General features: G+C 35.8%; 1 protein-coding gene across 21 annotated transcripts in view; it reads right to left on the bottom strand.

Annotated features, from left to right (window-relative positions):
- The window catches only part of SOX6 (SRY-box transcription factor 6), a 597,341-nt gene that overhangs the window by 324,389 nt on the left and 249,131 nt on the right, over nt 1-23,821 (bottom strand). For all 21 annotated transcript variants that reach the window (XM_053924605.2, XM_045194160.3, XM_024558829.4 and 18 more), the window contains one exon: nt 22,383-22,623. In XM_053924605.2, the coding sequence (XP_053780580.1) occupies nt 22,383-22,619 (237 nt within the window). In that variant the 5' untranslated portion in view covers nt 22,620-22,623. The remainder of the gene's footprint in view (nt 1-22,382; nt 22,624-23,821) is intronic.

Here is a 23,821-nt window from a genome sequence, read left to right as displayed (position 1 = left end):
CAATTATCAAAGAAGTTAATATGAAGTAGCAGATTCAAACATTATTTTATTAGGAAAAAAACAGCCTAAGTGGTTTAAAAACAGTTTTAAAATAGACACTTCAACTTCTTCTTCATTTACACACTTCATTTAAAATAGTTCACATTCAATTATTAATTATTAAGATTGGCAAAGTTTTTCTCTTAATTAGTTTTATTAGCAATGTTCTTCCCACAGTCTAAAATATATATCACAAAACATCATCCTTGAATTTAGAACCAGTAGAGAAATTGGCTTCAATAACCATTGCCAATTGTTCACCAGAAAATATATAAAATATCTAACTCAATGCCAGAAAGTTAACTAACCTGAATATTTTTGTGTGCTGGGGTTTGGGCAGAGGCATTTTTTTTTTCTAGCTGGATATCTGTCAAAAACTACAGAAACCTCTTTCTATTCCTTACTTTTTATCATTGATACTTCAGCATACAGTCACACTCATTCTTCATGAGCATTTAAAAATGGTTTGTGTTTATGTTTGTTTCTAAAAGAACAAGTTTATTACAGAAACATCTGCACACAAATTACTTCACAGTACGAGAAGTTGGCTAACTGGTAAAAGAGTTAGATCCATCTGCAGGGAGGAAAAACAAATCTTAGATTAAAAATAAGACACCTAAAATTTATAGAAAGAAAATGTTTTCATATCTCTCTAAATCAGAACTGAGGGTTGAAGGGAACTAGTATTTGGCCATAGCCCATCAGTAGTCTGATTCGCCCTACGTGTCTGTGTCTGGGTAGTCTCTCTCCCATTAAAAATTTTTGTGAAACAAATAAAGCATCTAGCCTTTGTGACTCTCATCAGAAGCTTGAAAATCTTAACTGCTCCTATATTTCTCTCCATCTTCACAAAGAAGCCTGGCAAACTTCAAGAACCAGAGAAAGAAGCAGGAGGTAAAAGTTACAGATTTAACAACAAGTGGGAAGGGGAGAAAAAAGTGGCATCTAGAGAAGTAAGTTTCCATATGTTAAATGAGATAATAATTGTACTCCAAAAATGCTACATACGCAGGTATTACTGTCATTATATAAAAGGCAGGAATAAAACTTATTCTGAGGGTTATTGGGAGCATATAATGAGATAACATTTATAAAGTAAGGGCACACAATATTGAGATCATAGGTGGTATTTAGTAAATAGTAGGTCTTATTATTTCGATGGCAGGAGAAGACCTAGGAATAGAGCCAAGGAGGATTTTCCCCACTCTGGACTTAAAAATTTTTTTAGTAAAAAATATTATGAGTCTTGGAACTACACTGAATATTATGAAGTCTGTGAATATACTAAAAAAAAACCACTGAATTGTATACATCAAATGGGTAAATTATGTGTATCACAAAGCTACTAAAAAATATTGTGAGCCAAATCTTAATCATTTTCACATTCCCATTGCTAGCACAATGCCTATTGCAGAGAAATGTTCATTAGATTTGTAATGAAATAAAGTGAAAAGGATAAAATTAATGGGGCAGGGCAGGAAAGAGAGCTCCTCTTTACCTTGGTACTAGATCTTTTCCTTCCCCAGGAAAGATGTTTTTCATTATTTTTTACAATAACTCTGTGGAGTGATGCTGAGGAACCTTTTTATGCCAATCATGTTTAGTACATGGTTTTTTGAAACGGCCTCTTCATTCCTCATTTTGTGCAAACAAAAACTGAGATGTGTTTGCAAAAGTCATTTTGACTCCTTAATAGTATCCCTTCAGAAAGCTGACCTAGGTGTTTTTAAATCAATAATCACCATTTGATCAATCATGCTGTAGTCACTTTCATTTCAAATGCAAACTAATCTTATATTATAGCCTATAAGTCAAAAAGCAAAACAAACTCTGGCTCAACCTAAGTGATCAAAGACCAAGTCAAACAGTAGGGATGTGGAAGTGGTTAGCTACAAAGGACTCATCACTGACTATAATAAAGCAAATCTTTTTATCACTTAAAAGATGGTATAAGCCAGTCAGACAAAGATACATATCATATGACTTCACTCTATTTGTGGGATCTAATGAACAAACTGAACTAACAAGCAAAATAGAGACAGACTCATAGATGGAGAGCAGGCTGACAGCTTGACAGCTAAGGGAGGGGAGGTTAGGAGTGGAGGGAATGTGCAAAAAGGAAAAAGGACTCACGGACATGGACAACAATGTGGTGATTGCAGGGGACAGGGAGGTATATGGGTAGTAAATGGTAATGGTAAAAAAAAAAACAATAATTTTTTTTTCTTAAGGGTAGGAATGGCTCTCCAGCCTGAGTAACAACTCTAAGTTATCCTTAAAGCGTTTAGGCTCCATACAGTACTGCCTTTTTCTCTCAGGACTAAGTTCCGTCTTATTTACTCCTATCACTTACTTCTTAGATTGACTATGTTTCTTGTTTTTTTACCTGTGAGAATGTGGTCATTGCTATCCTGCACCACAGACAATAACCATGGGTCTCCACACTGATGACTCACACTGTCCTCTGCCCCATAATTTGTGAGAAGTGGCTCAACACTACACAGAAGCAGGGAGCAAGAAGCTGGGTCATGATTTCTCCATGAAAGTCACAAGAACTATGTGTAACATGTCACCAATACACCGAGATAGGCAGTGAATGACATTTTAAATGGCTTCAATCGTACAAGTAATTTTATACCATTCGTAGGAACAATGGAAAGGGGCAAAATTTACTCTTTCTGGCCCTCACTTTTTAACTTTCTAAAACTTAAGAAATATTGCTTTTTCATGAGTGGAGTCCTATAGGCAATTTATCTGAGTAAAGAGGCACATAAATGCAAACACTTACAATGAAGAAATTATTGTCGGATAAAAGACAATAATGCCAAATTAGAAAAGGAGGCTTCACAAAGACCTCTACTTTTTTTTTCTAGAGAGCTAACTAATTTTTAAATAACCTTTTCTTAAGAAAAAAGCTCAACTTATCCTGTAATTTCCAAAAACAAAACAGGTCCCATGAAATGCCAATGGAGGCAAGATTCCAAGTGATGATATCTACTGAGTATCAGTGCATGGCCCTGCAGCACAGCTGGGGAGAGATCTGAGACAGTATTTCCCCAAAGCAGTGGCTCTCAAACTTCAAGACACAGAATTCCCTGGCATGGATGTTAAAATGCAGATTCTCTCATCTCCTCCATACCCTGAAGAGTAAGACTCAGGAATATAAATTTTGATGAACATCCCAATTGATTCTGATCACAGGTTCTTTCATTCTGATGCAACTCACTTGAAGAAATATTGATTCCTAAGAAGGCAATGAAATAAGTGTGTTTTGCCATAATGTTATAATGCAGGCACAGTTATGAATAATTTTAATAAGCCTAGTTAGTTATGATTTTTAAAAATAACATAAAGGAAATTACCTCTCTTCTTTTGACCTTTCTTGTGAAAACAACCACTGTATAACATGACTGAACACATGACCATCACACAAACGGAGCATATGGGCACTGAGTAAGCATTAGTACATTCAAAGGAAATTACTATAAATTTGCTTGTCAGCCCTTAACTTCAGTGGCCCTGCTTAACCTAACAGTAAAGAAAACTTTCAAAATACTACTTAAAAGAACTTCAGGTCCCAATACAAGAAATAAAGAAAGTAATGTTGATTCAGATTATCTGAAGAGCATTTCACTGGAAATCAATTAAACACAGTACAAAAATTATATGTAGAAGTCTGAAAAAGTACCCAGCAGTACCAAAAAAAGTCATTAGGCAGAGTTTCTAGAAAAGACAAGCAATTTTCATAAATTAAGAATATTTAATTAAGATGTTTTTGTGTTTCAAGGGATAGAAAAGTAAATATTAAAAACAAAATACGTGTATGTGTGGTGACAGGTGTTAACTAGACTTATGTGATGATCATTTCACAATAAATACAAATATTGAATCATTATGCTGTACACTTGAAACTAACACGACACTGTGTCAGTTACACTTGAATTTAAAATCATGTCAGCTGATGGATGTTAAACTTGTGGTAGTAACTTCACAATACATAAGTATGTCAAATCATTATGTTGTACACCTTAAACTAATACAATGTTATATGTCAATTATATCCCAATAAAACTGGAAAAACATTAAAATAATATTTCTTCAACTTTTCAGAAGGTATTCAAAAGTGGTTGCTCAGCAGTGGTATTCAAAGGATGGTCAACTTAAATATCCTTCTCATAGTACTGTGAACATATATCAAATATACTCAGATTTTTGAGCCTTTTCATGTCTCGTTCCTCTCCCCTCGGATGTCCTACATCGCCTTTGACTACACACTCAACCCACTTCCACAGCTCCGGTCACACTGCGTTTCCTTCTTGAAGTCCTGCCTGACTATACTGAGCCTTACTATTCTCCTGTCTACTCACAAACCCCACACTGAAGCACTTAATCACAACCACATAACTTAGCACTTAATAAAACACTAGAATAAATCATTATTATTTTGCATGTGTTAGTTACATTTGCAAATTTAGGTTAACTCTTGAAGGAATGGGGCCATGTCTCATGCTTCTTCTATGTTCTTCCAGAGCATCAAACAAAATCCTGGCAAATGAACTTGAAACTCACCAAATATGTCAAAAATAATAAAATATTAAAGCTAAGGGTAAATATTTGTTCCAACAATGACCGAATTGCTATTTAAGCAAAATAATGAGAACTGATGTATTAAAAATAAGGGATTTATTTAATAAAAGATGATACAGCTACACAGTGGAATACCACATGGCCATTAAAAACAATAGTATGTATGTTGAATACAGTGTTGTTTATAGTGAAGAATAATTAGAGGCAACTTGCATGTCCAATTGTAGGGATAATTTGAGGGCACTATGGCTTTATACATATGGTAGAATAATTTGAAATTATTGAAAATCATATTTTAGCAGAAAACAATGTGAGAATATTCATAATGTACTATAGTAAAAAGTATGTTAGTGAGAAATATCAATATACATCTTTACGAAAAAAATTGTTTACAGAAGACTTTGTAGTATCCAATGAAATTAGTGGTCCTCTGAGTGTTGGGATAATAAGTAGTTTTTATTTTCTTTTGAAAGTTTTCTATAATTTTCAAATGTTCTATCATAAATAATACTTTTATTCAGAAACTAAACACTATTTTTGGTTGAATATAAATACCAAAAATGTTGTAGAAATAACATATTTATAAGACCTATTTAATGAAAAAAACAAACTGCAGTATTTAGTATATAACCTCAATTGTGTGATGTGTGTGCATAAGGGCAAATGTGGCCACACACACACACACACACACACACACCCCTAGTAAGTTATACACCAAAATATTTATAGTGATTTCTAAATGATGATATTATTGGTAATTTTTCATCTGTGTTTTGTAATTTATAATTGATAAACATATTTTTTTATTTTTTGGTATTAATTTTTTAATTTAATTTCAGTTTTAAATTACAGTTTTATTTGGATAACAACAGATAGCTGATGTAAATGGTTTCAGGTGTCTGGCAGAGCAGTGAGACATTTATATAACTTACTAAGTGATCCCCCTCAACAAGTCTGGTACCCACCCAGAACCAGAACATAATGTTATTATATTGTTTATATAATACAAAGATGCTTGGAGGAAATATAAAAATAAATTTAAGGGAATAGAGTTTGGTCTTCTTGAAGATGTCTAGAAAATTAGTATATTACAGTTTCCCTGTATTGAACGTAGAAAAATTAACCAAGCTTTTTTTCACTGGTATTTCTGTAGTTGGGGGCCCTCAAATAACATTTTCTAATAAATCTAGTTATTTAAAAGGGAATCCTTGTATCAGCTAATATCTAGATCCTTATGATTATCACCCATGGTTTTCTGTTTGCCCTCTTTAATAGCTTAAGCCCTAGAATTGACGGGGCTACCCAGATGGGGAAGGCAAGAGGCTTGGAATTGAAAAGACAAAAGTATCCACAACACTCAGACTAGGCGATAAGAGAATCTAGGACCACAAACAAACAAACAAACAAACAAAACTACTTTGAGACTGCAGTTTTTAGTTTTGCTAAAATATAGTTTATATACAATAGACTTCACCTATTTTTAAAAAAAAGATACACAAAAGCAATTTACTTCCTTTTCCCAATCAGAGTTGTTCAAATATTTTAAGGGAAGCATTAAAATTAACAATCCTTTTCTAGGTGAAACTCCTCCAGTTTCTGCACCTATTTCTCATCTGACATAATTTCCACACCCTTTGTCTTTTTCATGTGATGCACCTAGATATTGTTCTGAAAATGAGTTGCCGATAACTAAATACAAAACTCTACACCTTCATTTTCTGCAGGAAGAAAAGTAACACTCAGATTACGTGGCTTTCCCCATGTCATGCAGGTGTAACTGGCAGAGCTAAAATCTAAATGTAGGTTTTCTGATACCATATCCAATGCTTTTCCCATTTCACAGGGCTTTAATTAAAACAGTTATCTATTTGTTATACAAGTAACAATAAAGAAAATTAGTTATTTATTCTTGTATAAAAATCACTCTAAAACACATTTTTTGGTTTTTATTTATCCTTGTTCATCTAAGTGGAATAATACTAAACTACATTATTCTCTCCAATATCAATGCTCAAAAATCACCTTCTTTATGAAGTTTTCCCAAACTAATCCCACCAAGACCCACCCCTCACAAAGCTCTACTAACCCTATCCTTTGTAATTAGCTTTTTCTAGAGATGCTATCAATTCCCACTCAATCTAACTGTATATGGATTATCTCCATTCACTCCAGGAGCAAAGACAGAACACATTTGCTCTGATTCATCTGGGTTGACAACTGCACCTAGACCAGGAATGCAACTGGGCAGCCACAATGTGAAGAGAGAAGAGTAGTGGGCTCAGGTTGCAAAAGTCAGATGTCAGGATTTGAGAAAGTCAGAGACCTGGGACCAGAGACCATTTCTGACAAGGAACGGAATTCTTGCCCTACATAATGGAGTTGAAACCCACATGCAAGCAGAAGTCACTGAAGGTGGGAGAAATGCTTGGGAAATGGACTTTCTAAGCAGCAGCATAAATCAAATTCCCTTTCTGTCACCCAGCCTAGTTGTAGGGACAGAATATTACCCTCTTATCCTTTTCTCCACCCACTAGCAAGGATGATTTTAATGTGTTCATTCTTATTGCATTGTATGTTGTCATTTTTGCTTTGTGTTTTCATTTTAGTTATAGTCCCTCTCTAATTACAGCTTTACCTCACTCTAGTCTGCCTTCCCTAAAGATAAGCTTTATTAAGATGCCCAACTATAGGTTTGTCCCTGATTTCTGACATTCCCCTAACCTATAACAAACCTCTGTTTCCTTAGACCCGACCCAAAATCACTCCAAGTCCAAATCCTAAAAATGGTTCTTTTGAACACTCTCTTACTGAGGCACTCCATAATTCTCTACGGTGTGTGCTCTTCCCACCACAATGTGTAAGAAATCCAATTTTTTCAACTACAGATATGTTCCTGGAAGTCTTTTGCTGAAGGGAATTAAGGAATGCAATGTCTGTAAAGAAATTAAAAACAATAATAAAACTAACTAAAAGTTGTTTTGTTTGTTTTAAATCACCATGTACTGATAACCATGTCCCTGATTAACATGCATATATTAAGTTATAATACATATACAGATCTGTCCAGAAATGATGAAGCTGCCAATTACCAGTTGCCCATAGCTGTGGCCATTTTTGTAGTATTGCGTCCCTCAACCAACAAAGAACATTGAGGTAGTGCTCATTGTTTGGCCTAGAGGGTCATACTCATGATGGACAACACCTTGCCAATAAAAAACAGTTAAAATGGTCTTGATGTTAATGCGACTTTGCCACTCCTTCTTCAGGCATGGAAAAATAGGCAACTTCCATCGGGATGACTGGGCCTTCGTTTCCAGGTCATAGCCATAGATCCACGATTCATCACGTTATGACCTTCTTGAGGAAATCTGGTTCAATGTTAGTGGTTTGAATCAAGACATTAGCAACTGCAGCACGATGTTCCTTCTGCTCTAGCAGAAGCTGTGGAACGAATTTTGCCATGACACATTTCATGCCAAAATCCTGCACCAAAATCTCAGACACAGTAGTTTTTGAAATCCCCAGATCAGCTTCTAGTTCTCGCACTGTCAGTCGCCAGTCTTGGTTGATTGCAGCCCATACACATTCAACATTCTTAGCTGTTCTGTTTCTTGTAGGCCTTCCAGAACGTGGATCACTTTCAACAGATTCTCGACCATTTTGAAGCATTTGTGCCACACTTTTTTTTGCGCTGTACTCATTGCATCATCCCCAAAAGCCTTCTGAATCATCTGAATAGTTTCTGCGGAGGAATGTTCAAGCTTAACACAAAATTTGATGCTGATCCATTGCTCTACTTGCTCAGTCATTTTGAATGCGACAGCTCACAGAACACATGCTCACTCAACGGGCGTCTATTGCCCCCACTGACTAGTACAGTGAAATCATCATTGTTCAGGCATGTGCATTCCAGTCCACTTTCCTTGGCTGCCCGGTTGCATTGATGTGGCGCAAACCATTCTCATTACATTAACAATGGCTGGACTTCCTCCAGACAGACTTTGTCAGACTTTGTATGTGTGTGCATATATATGATTTTTTTCTTTTTTTGATTTTTCTGATTCTCTTCTTTAAACAACTTTAAAAAAAATAGAAGAGGCATCCTACGATGCTATTGGGTGACTGGCAGAAAAGCTTTTTCTAACCTAGGTTCCAATACTTTCTTGCTAACAAAGGAAATCTAACCTTTTTAATATGCTGATAACAAATTGCTAACATTTATAAGTTCGTTCTCAGAGGAAAAGTATATTTTTATCTAACATGATATATTTTAAGGAAGGCATTAGTTTAAGAAAGCTTGCATAAATGAAAATACTGAGTTTGGCTACAATTATCAACAATTTATTCCTGATAAAAGTATCATTTGCTCTAATAATGAAATAAAGTGTATTCTCTTTCTCTTTTATTAAAAACAGTACCTGGTAGACTGTATTAAATTTACATAACATTCTCAAAGTTAGAATAACATTATGCCTATTACTATACTACCCAATAATAAATTTATTCATGATGTGTTAGAATATAGATTTTTATGAACATTTGCTAAAGTCATAATTTCTAAAATCTAAAAAGAAAAATTCATTGTTTTTAAAATGTTATTTCAATTCAAAGAAAAAAATTACAAAAGTTTTTTAAACGGCCCCATCACCATGGTATCTAATAAATGGAAGTAAATATAGTGAACAAAGTAAACATAGAAAAATATTAAAATCTCCAAACTTGTCAAGACAGTCACAAAGAAAATCCTTGCATCATCTACATATCATCAGCCTCACATATAGAATCAAATCTCAAGATTCAAAGGTCCTTAAAAATCTAATTGCTCAACCCCTTCTAGTACTTAAATCCCCTGCACAAGAAAAGGTAGTGTAATAGTTAGCAAGTATGGGCTCTTCGAGACAGATTTCCTAATTAAATCCATTTTCCATCTACCTCCCATACAATCCCAGACAAGTTACATAACCTCTCTGTGCCTTAATTTCCTCATCTATAACATGGGAGTGGTAATAATAATAGTAGTACAGAACCTACCTTACATTGTTGTTGTGAAAATTAAACTAATTAACAAAAATTAAGTCTTATAACAGTATCTATTATATAGCAACTGCTCACTAAATGATGGTGGTTATTACAATTTCCCTAACAGGCAACTTTTTTGACTCTTCTTAAACACCACTGATAGAAGAGTTGGCACCTCTCGAAGTGGTTGATTCTATCATTGGAGGTCTGCCAAACATTCATATTTATAGAAATGTGAATTCTATTCCTTCAACCCATGGAAACATTTCCATACCATGGAAACGTTTACAACAGCAGCACTTTCCATACTTACACAGAGCTATTATAGTACCCTTGTATTGCTTCTTTTTCTAAGCCAAACATCCCCATTTTCTTCATTTCTTCCTCATAAGACATGATTCAGCCATCCTGATCATTCTCCCCTGAGTGTGTTCAATTTGTTCCTCTAGCTCTCTTAAAGAATAGTGCCCTGAACTGAATATGCTCAATATTGTCTAAACAACAAAGAATTAAGGCATAAATCACTACCTTAAGATATCCTCCTTTAAAGATCTAATGCCATGGGACAGGCAGCCTCATAGATGAGATATCTGATAATGTTTTGGTAATGAAACAGAAAGAAGAGCTTTAAGGCAAGCCTGCCTGACAATGAATTCCCCAACACATGGTTCAGCTACTAGCTGATTTGTGTGCCTACCAAACTCCAGACAGCTACTTTCACCTGGCAGTTCATTACTATTTAAACTACCACACAATATTCAACCTAAACAACACCTACCAGGCTAGGTTGAGTTGGCTAAGATAATTTTAACCTTGAAACCAAGAAATTTAGAATTAGCAAGAGACTTGGATATTATAGTTCAAATCTTCCATTTTGGAGATAAGGGAACTGAAGTCAGTAGATATGAAGTGATGTCGCTAGGGTCACAGAGCAAATTGGTGGCAGAGATAAACACAGGCCTTCTATGAGGTAATATCCTTTCCTAAATAACCCCAGGGAAAATATAGTATTTTCACTAATTCAAAAGAATGTGTTTTTGTTGGTTTTGGGGTTTTGTTTTGTTTTGTTTTGACAGCTTAAAGCATTAGGGAAGAAGTAGTATGATTATGCAGAAATCGAAGAACAATAATTAGACAACTTTGTCCAGAGTAAGTTTCTATGCATTTGGAGAATCTCAAATGGTTCCATGAGGGTTTTCTTAAGAGGTAACTACTTACTCTAGTGTCAAGTGTATTACCCTCATGCTCCCCTCCTTCGCTGTTGTTTTCTAATCCATTTCAGAGACATTTCAGAGTGCACTTATAAAAAAAAAACTGTATTTTTGTACATAATAAGCAAAGCAGCTAGTATGCTTTAAGTGACTTGGAGGCTACCATGGAAGCTTACATTATATGTACATCACAGAATCCAGATATTGGTCAGTTCATCAGGAACCCATTTTTCATTAGGATCATCCAAAAGAGAAATAATGAAGGACACTTTGGGGTTTGTTCACCCCAGACATCATAATTAAGAATCTGAAGCAAAGAAGGAAAAGAGGTAAATGGAGGAGGAATCCTCCCTACTCTCTTTGAAAAACAGGAAAATAGCCTTGAAAACAGCAGAGTCAAGGTACCAGGGACCTGTAGCATGACAGTATGACACAGGTGTTGGCAGGGAATAGGAATGTGTGTAGTATGATACAAGTAATCTGTTGAAATGTTGTTTAATCCAGTTTCTGGGGAAGCTGTCTTTAAGACAGAAACTAGAGTCATTGGGGGGGACTTGGGATCTATAATCATTCAAAGGTATCAGAGTAGCTTCAGTAAAAATAGAAAATAAGATACAAAAGTCTTAGGAGAAAGGAAAGGTAGCTGGGATCCACTAGGAAAAGTGGCAGTAATTAGGCCCCCAGAAACAAATATTGATGTGATTATTTACCTATGTCTAGGGTGTCTATTTTTAAATGACGAGGATGGGGTCACAAAAATAACTCAGAGTATGCTATTCATACCTCACAAATATTAACATTAAAAGATACCAGAGCCCAATTAGAGTCTTTTAAATACATTTGTTCTTTAATAGAGATTCTGCTCTATTAACAGGGAAGTCCTTTTGTGGCCTAATTTTCCAAGGGAAGAGATACCAGAGAACAGATTGCTCTGTATGTCACGCACTGAACACTCACGGCCACTCTGTGATCTCAGCAACCTCCCATCTGCCCTGGGATCTTGCCCAGTAAGGTTCCCAATTTCGAGAATTTCTCCACAAAAGCCTTCAAATTTCTTTCTAATACATCAGATACACATAATGCCTCCATTGCTCACCAAGAAATTCTTGGGGATCCAGGAATTTTTACATAACATCTCTAGCTCTCTGGTTTAACTTTTTATAGGTAGAACAAATACAGAAAAACTAAAAGTGATTTTTCAGAGGTTATGTTGTTTATAGAACAACTATCCAGCCATCAACCTATCCATCTGTATTTACATTTCCAGGAAAAGGGAAACTAGGCAAAAAATGTCACCATTTCCACAAAGCAGCAAGCAGAAGTCTAATTCTGTCATCAGGTGTCCCCAAAGTCTGTTAGCTGTGTATTGTTCTACATGCAGGCAACACACAAGCCTGGACTGATGTCTCAGTTGCAATCATAGAACCTATGCTTTCTCTCTGGCAGAGGTGGGAAGTGTGAATTTTTATTTTTCTCTCAACTTTCAAATGCCCCAAAACTTAGATTCAGATTAATTCCTTGCCCTACTGTGTCATTCCTCATGGATCCAAAAGGAGAGCTAAACTCTAATCTTACTCTCAATTTCAGAAAGCAAAATAAATAAACTATAATCAACTTCACATACAAACAATATCACTATGAGAACAAAAAAAATGAAAGAGGTATCTTTGGTAGAAATATAAAAGGTACAAAATAAGTTAATAAAACTGAAGGGCAAATGTTCACCCTGAACTCAAGAGCAAAAATTTCTCAATTTGTTAATTGATAGGAGCCATCCTGCCTGGTTTCAGGGACTGTAGCCTCATTAACGGAATAAAGAGTCCCATGGCTAGGGCTGAGTGAAAAAGGCCTTGGGGCCATGAACCAATAAGGAGACAGAACCCGTCCTCCTGGCAGGAGTGCAGCCCCTAACCTCCTCACTTCCTACTTCTTGGCCCAGGAGGATGACTGGTTAGCCAATGACGGGTAAGATTCCTCAAGGAAGGGGCAACCTAAGACAGGCACAGTCACAAAGGGACCATCAGGGAAGGACTTAGGGGACTATAGAGAAGGGGCAGGAAGACTCTCACCCCTCAGCTTTCTCATAGCCTGAGTCCTCATTCTATCTGTAAAAAGTCTCCTAATCTCTTGGCTGCTTTGCTCCCCTGCCTGACTTAGCCTGAAAACAATGCCAGAGGCAGCTGTGGCCTTGTACTGGAATGAACAGCTCCCAGGGGCAAATCTGGCCTGAGAAAGAATGTACATTTTGTCCTTTGAAGCCTGCTCTGTCTAGCATAACCCTGTTGATTACAGTGACACCACTGCTTTTAGTTATGCTGTCGTAACAAACAAAAAAGGGGGAGATTTTGGGGACCACTCTGTGTGGTTTTGGAGATTGCAGCCCCATGAAAGCAGGCTCTGAAAGTGGCTAGTAAGTCTCCCTGGGAAGTCAGATAAAAACACAGGTGGCAGACATGACCTGACTCTAACACCTAGGGTTCCCGGGGGAATCAAGCCTGATAAAACATTGTATCCTTTCAAGCTTGCTCTGCTTTGCTTTGTATGGCTCTGCTGATATAAACCGGATGTTTAAGTTCAAGGCATAAGGAGTAAACTGCTTATCTCATGAAATACGTCTTAAAGACCCTCTGGCATCAGCGTGACTAACAGACCTTGACCTATGACAAATCTCTGTGCCCCTTCAAATGTTATCTATAGATAATACTTCTTTTTGTATGACTATAGCCTTCTGACATTGATTGATGGGCTATGCATGTATGCTGTGTACACCTACACATACCATTCCCAATAAAAGTCATTTGGGAGAAGGGCTTGGGGCATTCTCGACTGAGGGAATTGCCACCCCCTCTCCCTCTGGAACAGCAAGATTGTGTCCAGGACGACTTATTTCTCATCCACGGCAGACGGGAGGATTCTGCAGGATGGAGTTCCTCCCACAGTTCATGTATTACATTAACTTAATCTTGGCTAATCCAATGCTTATGTAAAAAAACTACAAATTTATCACTGACACTAACCAAAAAGTCCCTAAATAACTGTAAATGTCAAAAAAAAAGTTCTAATTCTTTGGGTATCCAGGCAAATGAATCTCTTCTATTATACCACCATAACCTATCAATGCTTGAATGAGGGCAAATTTCTTCCCAGAAGTTTGATGAACTTGAGAATATTGAGTTCTAGGTACTCTCAGTACACTGGCAGTGAAAAGAAATCAGAGTTAAATTATAATGAAAGCAAGTTGACAAAATAACTTTCAATTATTTTATTAAACAATGCTTCTAATTTTCTAGAGTGTTAATGAAATATAAAGAAGATAAACAAAATACATATTCATTTCTCATTTTTACCTGATTGTAAAATTTTATTAGCAAAGGTTTATAATTTATATTGTACTTTGGATTTCATAATGTAGTTTACAAGGATATGTCATTGAACTCAATTTTCATCATAGAGGTCATGGGAATGTAGTAATACCAAAATATTATTTGAAAGGTTAATGGTATAAAAAATAAATATGAGATCACATTGAAAGCTATAGTAACAAAAGGAATAATATCTCGAAGTTGTTCCTCTTTAGAAAGGTTGCATTTCTCTTGGAAAGCAAGGAAAACTTATTGCAGAGGACATTCAAACAGTGGGATAATTTGCATATCAAGGTAATTAAAGCGCTTTCATTAGATGCCTTTGTTAGATAAGAAAGATTAGATCTGTTTGGGAAGGAACAGACCAGGGTCTTGCCTGCCTAATACAGGTGTTTTGACTCAACAATCAAAGAGAACCCTTCCAATCTCATCTCTGAATGAACAGGGGAACAGGATGTGTTATGTTTAAGTCGTCTTTATGGAAAGCAACCCTCTCCAAATTAAAGTAAGAAGGTAGATCTGGAGGAGTGTAAATACAATCCCAGCTTCCCCTCCCAAAAAATATGCTGCCTATCCAGGCACGACCAACTTATTCATGCCCATATAGAAGGCCCTTAAGGTTCACATTTCGTTCTAACACGAGAAGTTCAAATTAGTCATGTAAATGAATGCATGCTATATAATAAATACATTTACTTTCTATAATATGTTCCTTAGAAGAACTATAGAAATGTGCAGACTTTATTATTCCAGTATCATATTTCATTATAGTAATGTACCCAAATCGTCACTGGGAAAGAAGAGATTCTGAACAAGTTCTTGTGTATATTAATCAGAACGACCTATATACTGAAATATGCTTGTAGAGTTCTACTTCAATCAGAAAGTTATTGGTGTCTTGAGATCAGCTTTCATTGATTAATACTGATCAATTATGACAAGAAGCCTATTAAAAAAAAAACTCCCATGATTTTAAAATGCCATTTGAATTCATCAAGAAAATAAAAGCTGAATGGAATAGACCTGCTCAATTAATTTGTTCTGCTAGACTAGATCATACCAGATTTGCTACTAGTAATCAAGTTTTATTTTAATAACTACCAAAAAGTGACTTTCCCTAAGTGTCTGGAAATGTTATAGACCCCAGCTATACTTTGGGCATGAAGGAATATTTGCTTATGGAGAGTAGGCAGGCAAAGTCAAACCATAGGAGCAGCTTTGGCATCACTAAGGGTATACATGAGCAGCACATTGGTGAAAGAAATGAATACAAAATATTTATGAGACATAAAGATACAAGATAAAAATGAAGCAATTAGGGGAATATTCGCTGGATCCAGAAAAAAGGTAATCCTAATGACCGTGAAGGAATCTTATAAATTCTAAGTGAATGTCAGTGATGGAGTTTGTTAAGAGAGTCATGTTACACTCAGTGCTCTGCAAACCCCAGTTACTGAATCTTACTCAGCCTGAAAAATTAAATAAAAATAAACTTGGCATATCCCAACTCCTTGAAAACATTCTACATACACAATGTTATTACACTGGGAAAAAATAAGAAGAGATACTAAGGGTCTGACTTTCCTTGAACTGTCAAAATATAAAAGAAATGCAAAAAGTCTTTGTACAGATGTAGCAAAGTACTACATTTGTATATTTTGGCAGGTGTTCAATATGCAGCCTACATAATCACAAGCTAATGAGTGTAGTGTGTTCATCAGCATGCATACCTGACTCCTTCTTGCCCAAGGGGGATAAAGCCAACTATACCAGAGCATGTGACGGTTTCTGCTTTTGATAAAAGTTTTGATAATATGCTTAGGAAGAACTTTTCCAAAAAAGGTATATTTAGAAAGGTATATTATATTATGAAGAAGAATAATGAAGAAACTCAAGTTTTCATAAACATCGAGATATTTTCAAGTTATCATATGAGTAATCATTTTGTTTAATTTATACAACCCAGATTTGGGAACTTTTTTTTAAATCCTCATCTGAGGACATGTTTATGCATTTTAGAGAGAGAGGAAGGTAGGGAGAGAAAGACAGACAGACAGACAGACAGAAACAGAGAGAGAGAGAAAACCATCGAAGTAGAGAGAAACGTCAATCGGTTACCTCCTATACACACCCTGACTAGGTATGGAACTAGCACCCTAGGGATGTGTACTGACCGGGGATCAAACCTGCAGCTTTTTGGTGTATGGGACAAAGCTCCAACCAAATGAACCACCCAGCCAGGGCCCAGATTTTGGAACCTTTTTAAAAAAATAGCTTTTCTTTTACAGTGGGAATGAAACAACGCACATAACCAGAGGGTGAAATAGAAAGGTGACCGATGTGTTAACACTAGTCAACATTAGTTGTCTATTTCACAACCCACAACATGCAATAAAATATGGTTTTATTTTTTGGTTCAAATTGTGAGTAAATTTGTCGTTAAATTTTGAGACAATTTTGAGATATGTGTAAATAAGACCGTAGTGCTTGCTACCACGGTTCCAATTTTATAGAAAATGGGAAATTTCCCACAGGGCTTCCTAGAGAACATTGTTTCATGACTCAGGGAGTGAGGATGGACACTTCCATTGTTGCTGGAAGTTTAAGTTTGAACTTTACTTAACTTGAATGATTTTCCAAACTCCTAAAATGAAGGAGCAGTAACAGTTTCTCAAGAAGTCTAAACCTTGCTAGTTTATGGTTGGTTTGTTTTTTTTCCCAGTGTTCCGTAGACCAGCCAGGTACCAAAAAGATGCATATAAACTTTGCCTTAGGTGCTAAGTCTGTAAACTACTTAGGACTCAGTAAGTGAATGACTGGGTTTCACTATACTTTCTAAAATACAGTCTTAATAAAAGTGAGGACAATTTGGGTGTGGCCTTATATTTTAAATGATTTAATCTTACCAAAAGCTGGCAAAAATTCAAGTTTTTAAAAATCTTTTAAAGGCAACAAAATTAGAAATCTTCTAAAAGTCTCTCACAACATAAAACATGGCTGAGAAGGATTAAATTCTCACTTAAAATTTCTGGACTATGTTATCATGCAATGAAAACAGCTCCATTCCCAGAAATGGCACAAAGTCCACACCAGAGTTTTTATGACTCCAAGTAAACTACAGAAAACTCTCCTGAGCTGATTAGCAACTTCACTGGACTGAAAGCAAGAAAGGCAGAGGAGGAGAAATTGTTTGCAAGCAAGAAAGTATTGGTCCCGACGGTTATTTATTAAATGTCTCAACACACTTATTATTATTTTCTTTTAAGTACAACAAAGGGCATTATTGGCATCTTTTATTTATGCAGAAAAATATTTTTTAAACTTTTCTAGAAAGTAAATCTCACTTGGGGGAATTTAATTGGTCTCCAAAATAAGGAGTTCTGACTGGGACTGAGAGTGCAGCATGGTTATTTCTACTTAATTGGACTAGTAGTTAAAAAACAGATGCATATAATCCCATTTTGGCTTAAAATACATATCAATATAAACACGCATGTAAGTGCACACGTGCACACGTGGAAAGAAGGTCCCACTTACAGTCTTGTCACTTTTTAAATCTTGTAAGAGATACTACTGTTGGTGCCTTACCCACAACCCCATGGCCCGCCCCGAAAGTCACCTACAAACAGTTTCCTCTTAGGCAAAAAGCTTCTGTCCTCACCTGGGACTACTCTTTGTCCAGGAGAAGCCTACCCTCTCCCCCTCTCCCTGGTCTCAGCAACTTCATTTCCTGTTCATTCTTAACTAAATTTCTACCCACATGCACATTACTTAACACAGTCTCCTCACCTTCTGTGTGAATCTTGTCTTCTTCAGAACCAATGGGAACACCTCAAAGGATAACCTCCCTAATTGCTCACCCTTCCACTTATCATCAAACTCTCACCTGCGCGAGTGCAATAGTTTTCCTATTAAGTGCTCTTGTTTCTGCTGTTCTCTCCTAAAACCCATTCTCTACACAGCAGCCAATGTGATCTTTTAAAAACATAAATCAGTTAGTCTCACTGAAGTCATATGGTGGCTTCCTCTTGCACTTGAAGTCAAGTCCAAACACCTCACTTTAGCCTATGATACCCCACAGTATCTGTCCTCCACCTGCCTGCCTCCCTGATTTTATCTCACACTGTTCTCTCCCTCACCCATTCCCCTCAAGCCATTCTGTTGTTTCCTGTTGCTCAAACACACCAACCAAGGCTTTTGCACTTACTCCAAAGTTTTGCATAGCTTGCTCCTTCTCATTATTCAAATCTCAACTCAAATATCACCTCATCAAAAAGACCTTCTCCGCACTGTTTAAAGTAGTCATCTCAATCACATTTGCTCATTTAATTTTCTTCACTGCACTTATTATTTTCTAAAACTGTCTCACTCTGTGAAACATCTTTATTGTCCTTCATACTACTAGAATCTAAATTACATGGTAGCAGAGATCTCATCTGTCTTATTCACAAGAAAGTCCCTGTGCCTGGAACTTAGTAGGTCCTATATACTCAAGTAATCTTTAACAGGTAATTATTACAACATGGTACCACATGCAGGCCACTCAACACTACCACCAAATGTTCCTCTATGCTTGGTAACATTAAAACATTTTTCCAAGAAAAAAATTATGTGAATTTATTCCTGCTTAACCAATCAGTCCTAATGGGAACAAAAACATATTTGAAGGGACAGCATCAATATTCCTCCACCAAAAACAGGTGCTGATACACGGCATTGCAATGAAAATAGTAGTGATTGTACACAGCAACAAAGACAGTGGATTCTTATTTACACTACTTTTCAGACTTTGAATGGATCTTACCAATTAACACACCACACTAAATTTAAAATCAAACATTTTTGCATCCATAAATAATTGTAATTAAAATTGGAGTCTAAAACTTTTTTTTATCTCAAATTGGTCTTCCAGTGCCGATCTCTAAAAGTTCTATTTTCCTTCTTTACTTATTCCATAATAAATTCTTTCCCTTCTTTGAAACTGTGTGGTCTCTCATATTTTATTGGAATGCCACCTCAAAATAAATAACCAGAATTTTAACATTTAAAGATTTCTTTTCTAATCAGGAAGTAGGGATTAGCAGAACTTCTCTGCTTTGTCTTTACCCTCTCTTACAGAAAAGCTCCTTTGTGGTCTTGATGTTTCAAAGTAAAACCCTTTCTGAACCTAGTAGATAAGACACTTCTAGTGCCTGTTTCTAACTGTCTGCGTGAGGGAAGGCCATTCATTACAGAAAGTAAATAACAATGGAAACTGAATACGTGCTAATAGAATTTTTGTGGGTTTTTTTTAGACATTCTTTTAAATTTTATTTCCCCACAACTATTTTATGGGGTTCAATTACAGTAAGTAACAGATATGATCCATTGAAGAGAAGTACACACTTCGCTTAACTGCATAAAAATCTTTTTGTACTTTATATTTACTTGGAAGTAGAATCAGGTAAAATATTTATTAAATTGTACTTTCATGACAGCCCCCCCTCCCCGACACACCCATACGCACATACACACACTATGTGTAAGTTTGCAGGGCTACCTAGAAACCTAAAATCCTTCCATTGTTTTTCTTTCCCAAGAAGAAAAATTGTTTGGTAATCTGATACTTGCAATGTCATTACAGGTCTGATGTTACAGTTGTTACACAGTACACAGTATAGAATCTATTGAATGAAAAGGGAGCACAAAGGGAATTTCCAAATGCAGCTGCTATTTCCCATTTGTTAAAGCCTTTTACTGTACCGTATAAGTACGCAGCTGGGAAACACTATAGAGTGGGAGTTAAAACAAAATATTTTGGCTTCCAGACACTCAGAATATACAATGGGTCCAGTGGAAAGCAATGTCTGACTTCAAAAGAGGATGAAAGTTTGAAAACATTTTCAACAAGGATGATTTCTATTAGATTAATATATAACACACTTGTGAATTTGAACTATTTTATACTACCATAAATTCCACTTAGTATGAATTAGGTAAGCACATTATTAATATATCTATTTTTTGACAAAATTTTAGGTAAAACTTTGAGAATAATTCATGGAAGCAATTTGGCACCTGCCAAGAGACATACAAAATTATACTGAGAAAAATAAGCAAAGTGTTCTCTATAAAAGTAAAATATGAACTGTATCATTTCTGCTTTAGCCTACATTTTCCAGTGTATTATTATCTGTCCATGGCTATATTTGGCATAAAAGCAACAATATATCTTTAACCCACCCGTTCTCTCTATCCCATCAGCCTCTACTCTAATCCAAGCTACTATCATCTCTTACCTGAATTTGTAAAATAGCCTCCCAACAGGTCTGTCTTCCTCATTTTGCTCTGTCTCCCTCCCATCCATCCATATTACAGCCGGAATAATGTTTGGAATATTCTTAAACACTTCAATGCCTTTCCATTGTACTTAGAATCAAATCTTACTTCTATAAGGTCTTGTTGGATATAGCCCCTACCAATCTCTCCAACCACATGTGATGACACACTGCATCCTCTCATTACACTCCAGCCACCAAGACTATCTTAAATTTCCTGAAACTCAGCTATATTTTGTCACCTCAAATATTTCATACAGGCTATTCCCTTTGCTATTTTTACTCCTTCTTCTACTCTTTGCCTGGCTCATTCCTATCATCCTTAGGTCAGTGAGGACATTCCCACCTATCCATTCTAAATTAGGTTTATCCCATTATATTCTCACATAGCACTCTGTTCTTTTTCTTCCCAACACATATCATAATTTTAATTATATATCTGTGTATATATGCAAGTGTATGTGTGAGTTTATTTATTTATTTATGTTCCTTCTCCTAGATACAAACTCCATGAAGGCATATAATCATGCATGTTTTGTTCACCAGCACCTAGAAGAATGCTGCACCCAGAGAAGGTGCTACATAAATATTTGTTGAAATAAAAATAAAACACAGCTCTAATATCTTGCCAAAAAGCCAGCAGCAGTGACTGGATATCTATTTCCCCATGCTGTCTTGGAGGCATAAAATGAACCACTCAAGATCAATCAGAAACACAGACTTCTATCTTGCTTTATTATATCCTTTCTCTCTTTGCCCTATTCAAGGAAAATAAATCTTCCAGTGGATCTAATTTTATAATGTTGATACCCTTTGAATCTTAAGTTAGTCTAGAAACATCTCATTTTTTCTTCCAATCTCCTAAATCTCACCTACTGCTCTAGAGCACTAGTTATGCCTGCAAAATCATCTGAAAAAAAGAGTCTACATCCGTAAATTATGAAATCAAGTCTTTGAATTGGATCTGAGACATTAAGCATAGTGGAAGAATTTAACTATATGTTATTAGTAGTAAAGGCATTTTTGAATATTACCTTATTTTTAATTAAGGAATATTTTTTTCCTAATTGCCCACTTAAAATATTTTTCATTAATTAACTTAAGCAAAAGTTAAAAAATGTAAAACAGAGTTTAAAATTCCTAATCAAATAAAATATGTTAAGGTTTTGGTCAGTTCTAGATGCTGAAAAATGAATATTTTTCCTTTAAGTTAGAAAGTGAATGGTACTTACTGTGGTTTCTGTTTTGATGGTTAAAAACAATTTAATATGAGAAGGCTGGCTAACCCGCTGCATGGATTTGATGTTGTTGCTTCTACCTTTAGAGAAAACTTTTCCAGTCTGATGGAATGACACTCAGAAGTTTTGCATGTGCTTTTGAGATTAATATATAGGAATATAAATGAGAAAATCTTTATTATAAATCCAGAATGGCTGCCAAAAAGGAAAACTACCTGCATTTCCTCCTGAAGATGTATTCTCCATATGATCTCATTCACATAGACGTGTTTACTTCATATAATTTTTCAGTACTAATACGCAGCCACACTTTATTTGATCATATGTATTTTGTGGTATTATCAACTTCATCACCTTAAATTCAGAGAATATGATAACCAAATCTCCCCTAAAATTAAATTAAATATATTTTGGCAAGGTGGCCTAATAATGGACACAAACGAAATCAGAAACCATTTTTCAATTTTTCCCAATTACGATGGTGGTTTTATGATTTGAGCACAATGAACTCTAATGGTATGTATTTTGAGCTTCTCTAAAACATCTACTTGTAATGAAACCATACTAACCAACACACTTAGTGAGAGCGGTTAGATTGTAAAAGCTCACCATTCTTTGCTGAGACGACAGAACGCTGTCCCAGTCGGCATCTTGTTGAATGGTATTGACGAGTGTTGGTAGCTCCTCAGAGTGAGGTTTGTTGTGCATTATGGGGTGCAGAGGCAGATGGGAGGCCACATGTTGATCACTGCTCTCTTCCTTTTCTCTTGAGGTCAAATCTTGGGTCATCGCTTCCTCTCCATCAGCTGAACAGGCAAATGGAGAGGTGGCTTGCTTGGAAGACATTCTTCTGCAGAAGTAGGAAACAGCATGAATTAAAAAGGACTGTTGATGACAAAAAAAAAAAAAACCTTACATTTGATTAATTCAAGAAAGAAGAAAAGTTCTCTAACTTCAGAGATGTTTACCATCTACTCTAAACCACTGAAAAAGAACTCTTAGCTTATCTATTCCACTTCCCCTTTTTGATTTTAACTTGCAAAACTCTTCCCAGTAATTGCTGCATATTTTCTCTCTTACCAATCCATAAAGGAAGTTTTTATGGAATAAGTTTTCATTATGTATAGTATATGTATGTGTGTATTCCCCACCCCCAGTTCTCCCAACTAGATTATAAGCTTCTTGAGAGTAATTTGGTTGATTTGTCTAGCAATGAAAAAAAAAAAATGAATGAACTGGGAAACGAGCCAGTCTGGAAGATGATTTGTAAGTACATATATCCAAATTTCACTTAAGCCTTACATCGGAACACAAGAAGTCTGTGTAAGAAAATATAATCAAAAGAGTAAGTAATCTGTGATGAGAGTCCCAGGCAAATTTGGTCCTGAATTCTCAGTTTACACCTTGCATTGAGTGCTAGGCCTAACACTGTGCAGTGTCAATGTGATCCTTTTATAAAGACCTTCAAGCTGTATCAACTGCTGTAATTTAACTTCTAGGTGACACATTGATTGAGTGGCTGATACTGTTAGACTAGTCTTAAGGCAGTTTTATAACATTTGAATTGAGCATATGGAACAACTATGCCTTTTTTAATATTAGAAAATATAAACAAGATTCAAAGCATTTAGCATGAAAATAGTAAAACGTCTACAATGTGTAATATTTTCAAAGCTCCAAAAACAATTATTGAACATCCATCTATATATCTACAAGTAAAAACATTGACTACATTCAGCTTGCTTGCTTGGTCTCCAGTCTGTGCTTTCATATGCAATCAGAAGATCATTATTATTAAGCAGAATTTCAAAACTTTTACAATATTACCTTAGCAAGATGATTTTCTTAGCAAAATGTTTAGAAATAAAACCACCAAAAGTTTTTATTTTTTTAAGATTTTATTTATTTATTTTTAGAGAGAGGGGAAGGAAGGGGAAAATGGAGGGAGAGAAACATCAGTGTGTGGTTGCCCCTCACACCCCCCCCCCACTGGGGACCTGGCCCGCAACTCACGCATGTGCCCTGACTGGGAATCAAACCAAAGACCC

Source organism: Desmodus rotundus, chromosome 5 (assembly GCF_022682495.2).
Source record: "Desmodus rotundus isolate HL8 chromosome 5, HLdesRot8A.1, whole genome shotgun sequence".
NCBI lineage: Eukaryota > Metazoa > Chordata > Mammalia > Chiroptera > Phyllostomidae > Desmodus > Desmodus rotundus.
The sequence above is the reverse complement of the archived record's forward strand: the minus strand, read 5'-3'. Positions and strand labels throughout refer to the sequence as shown.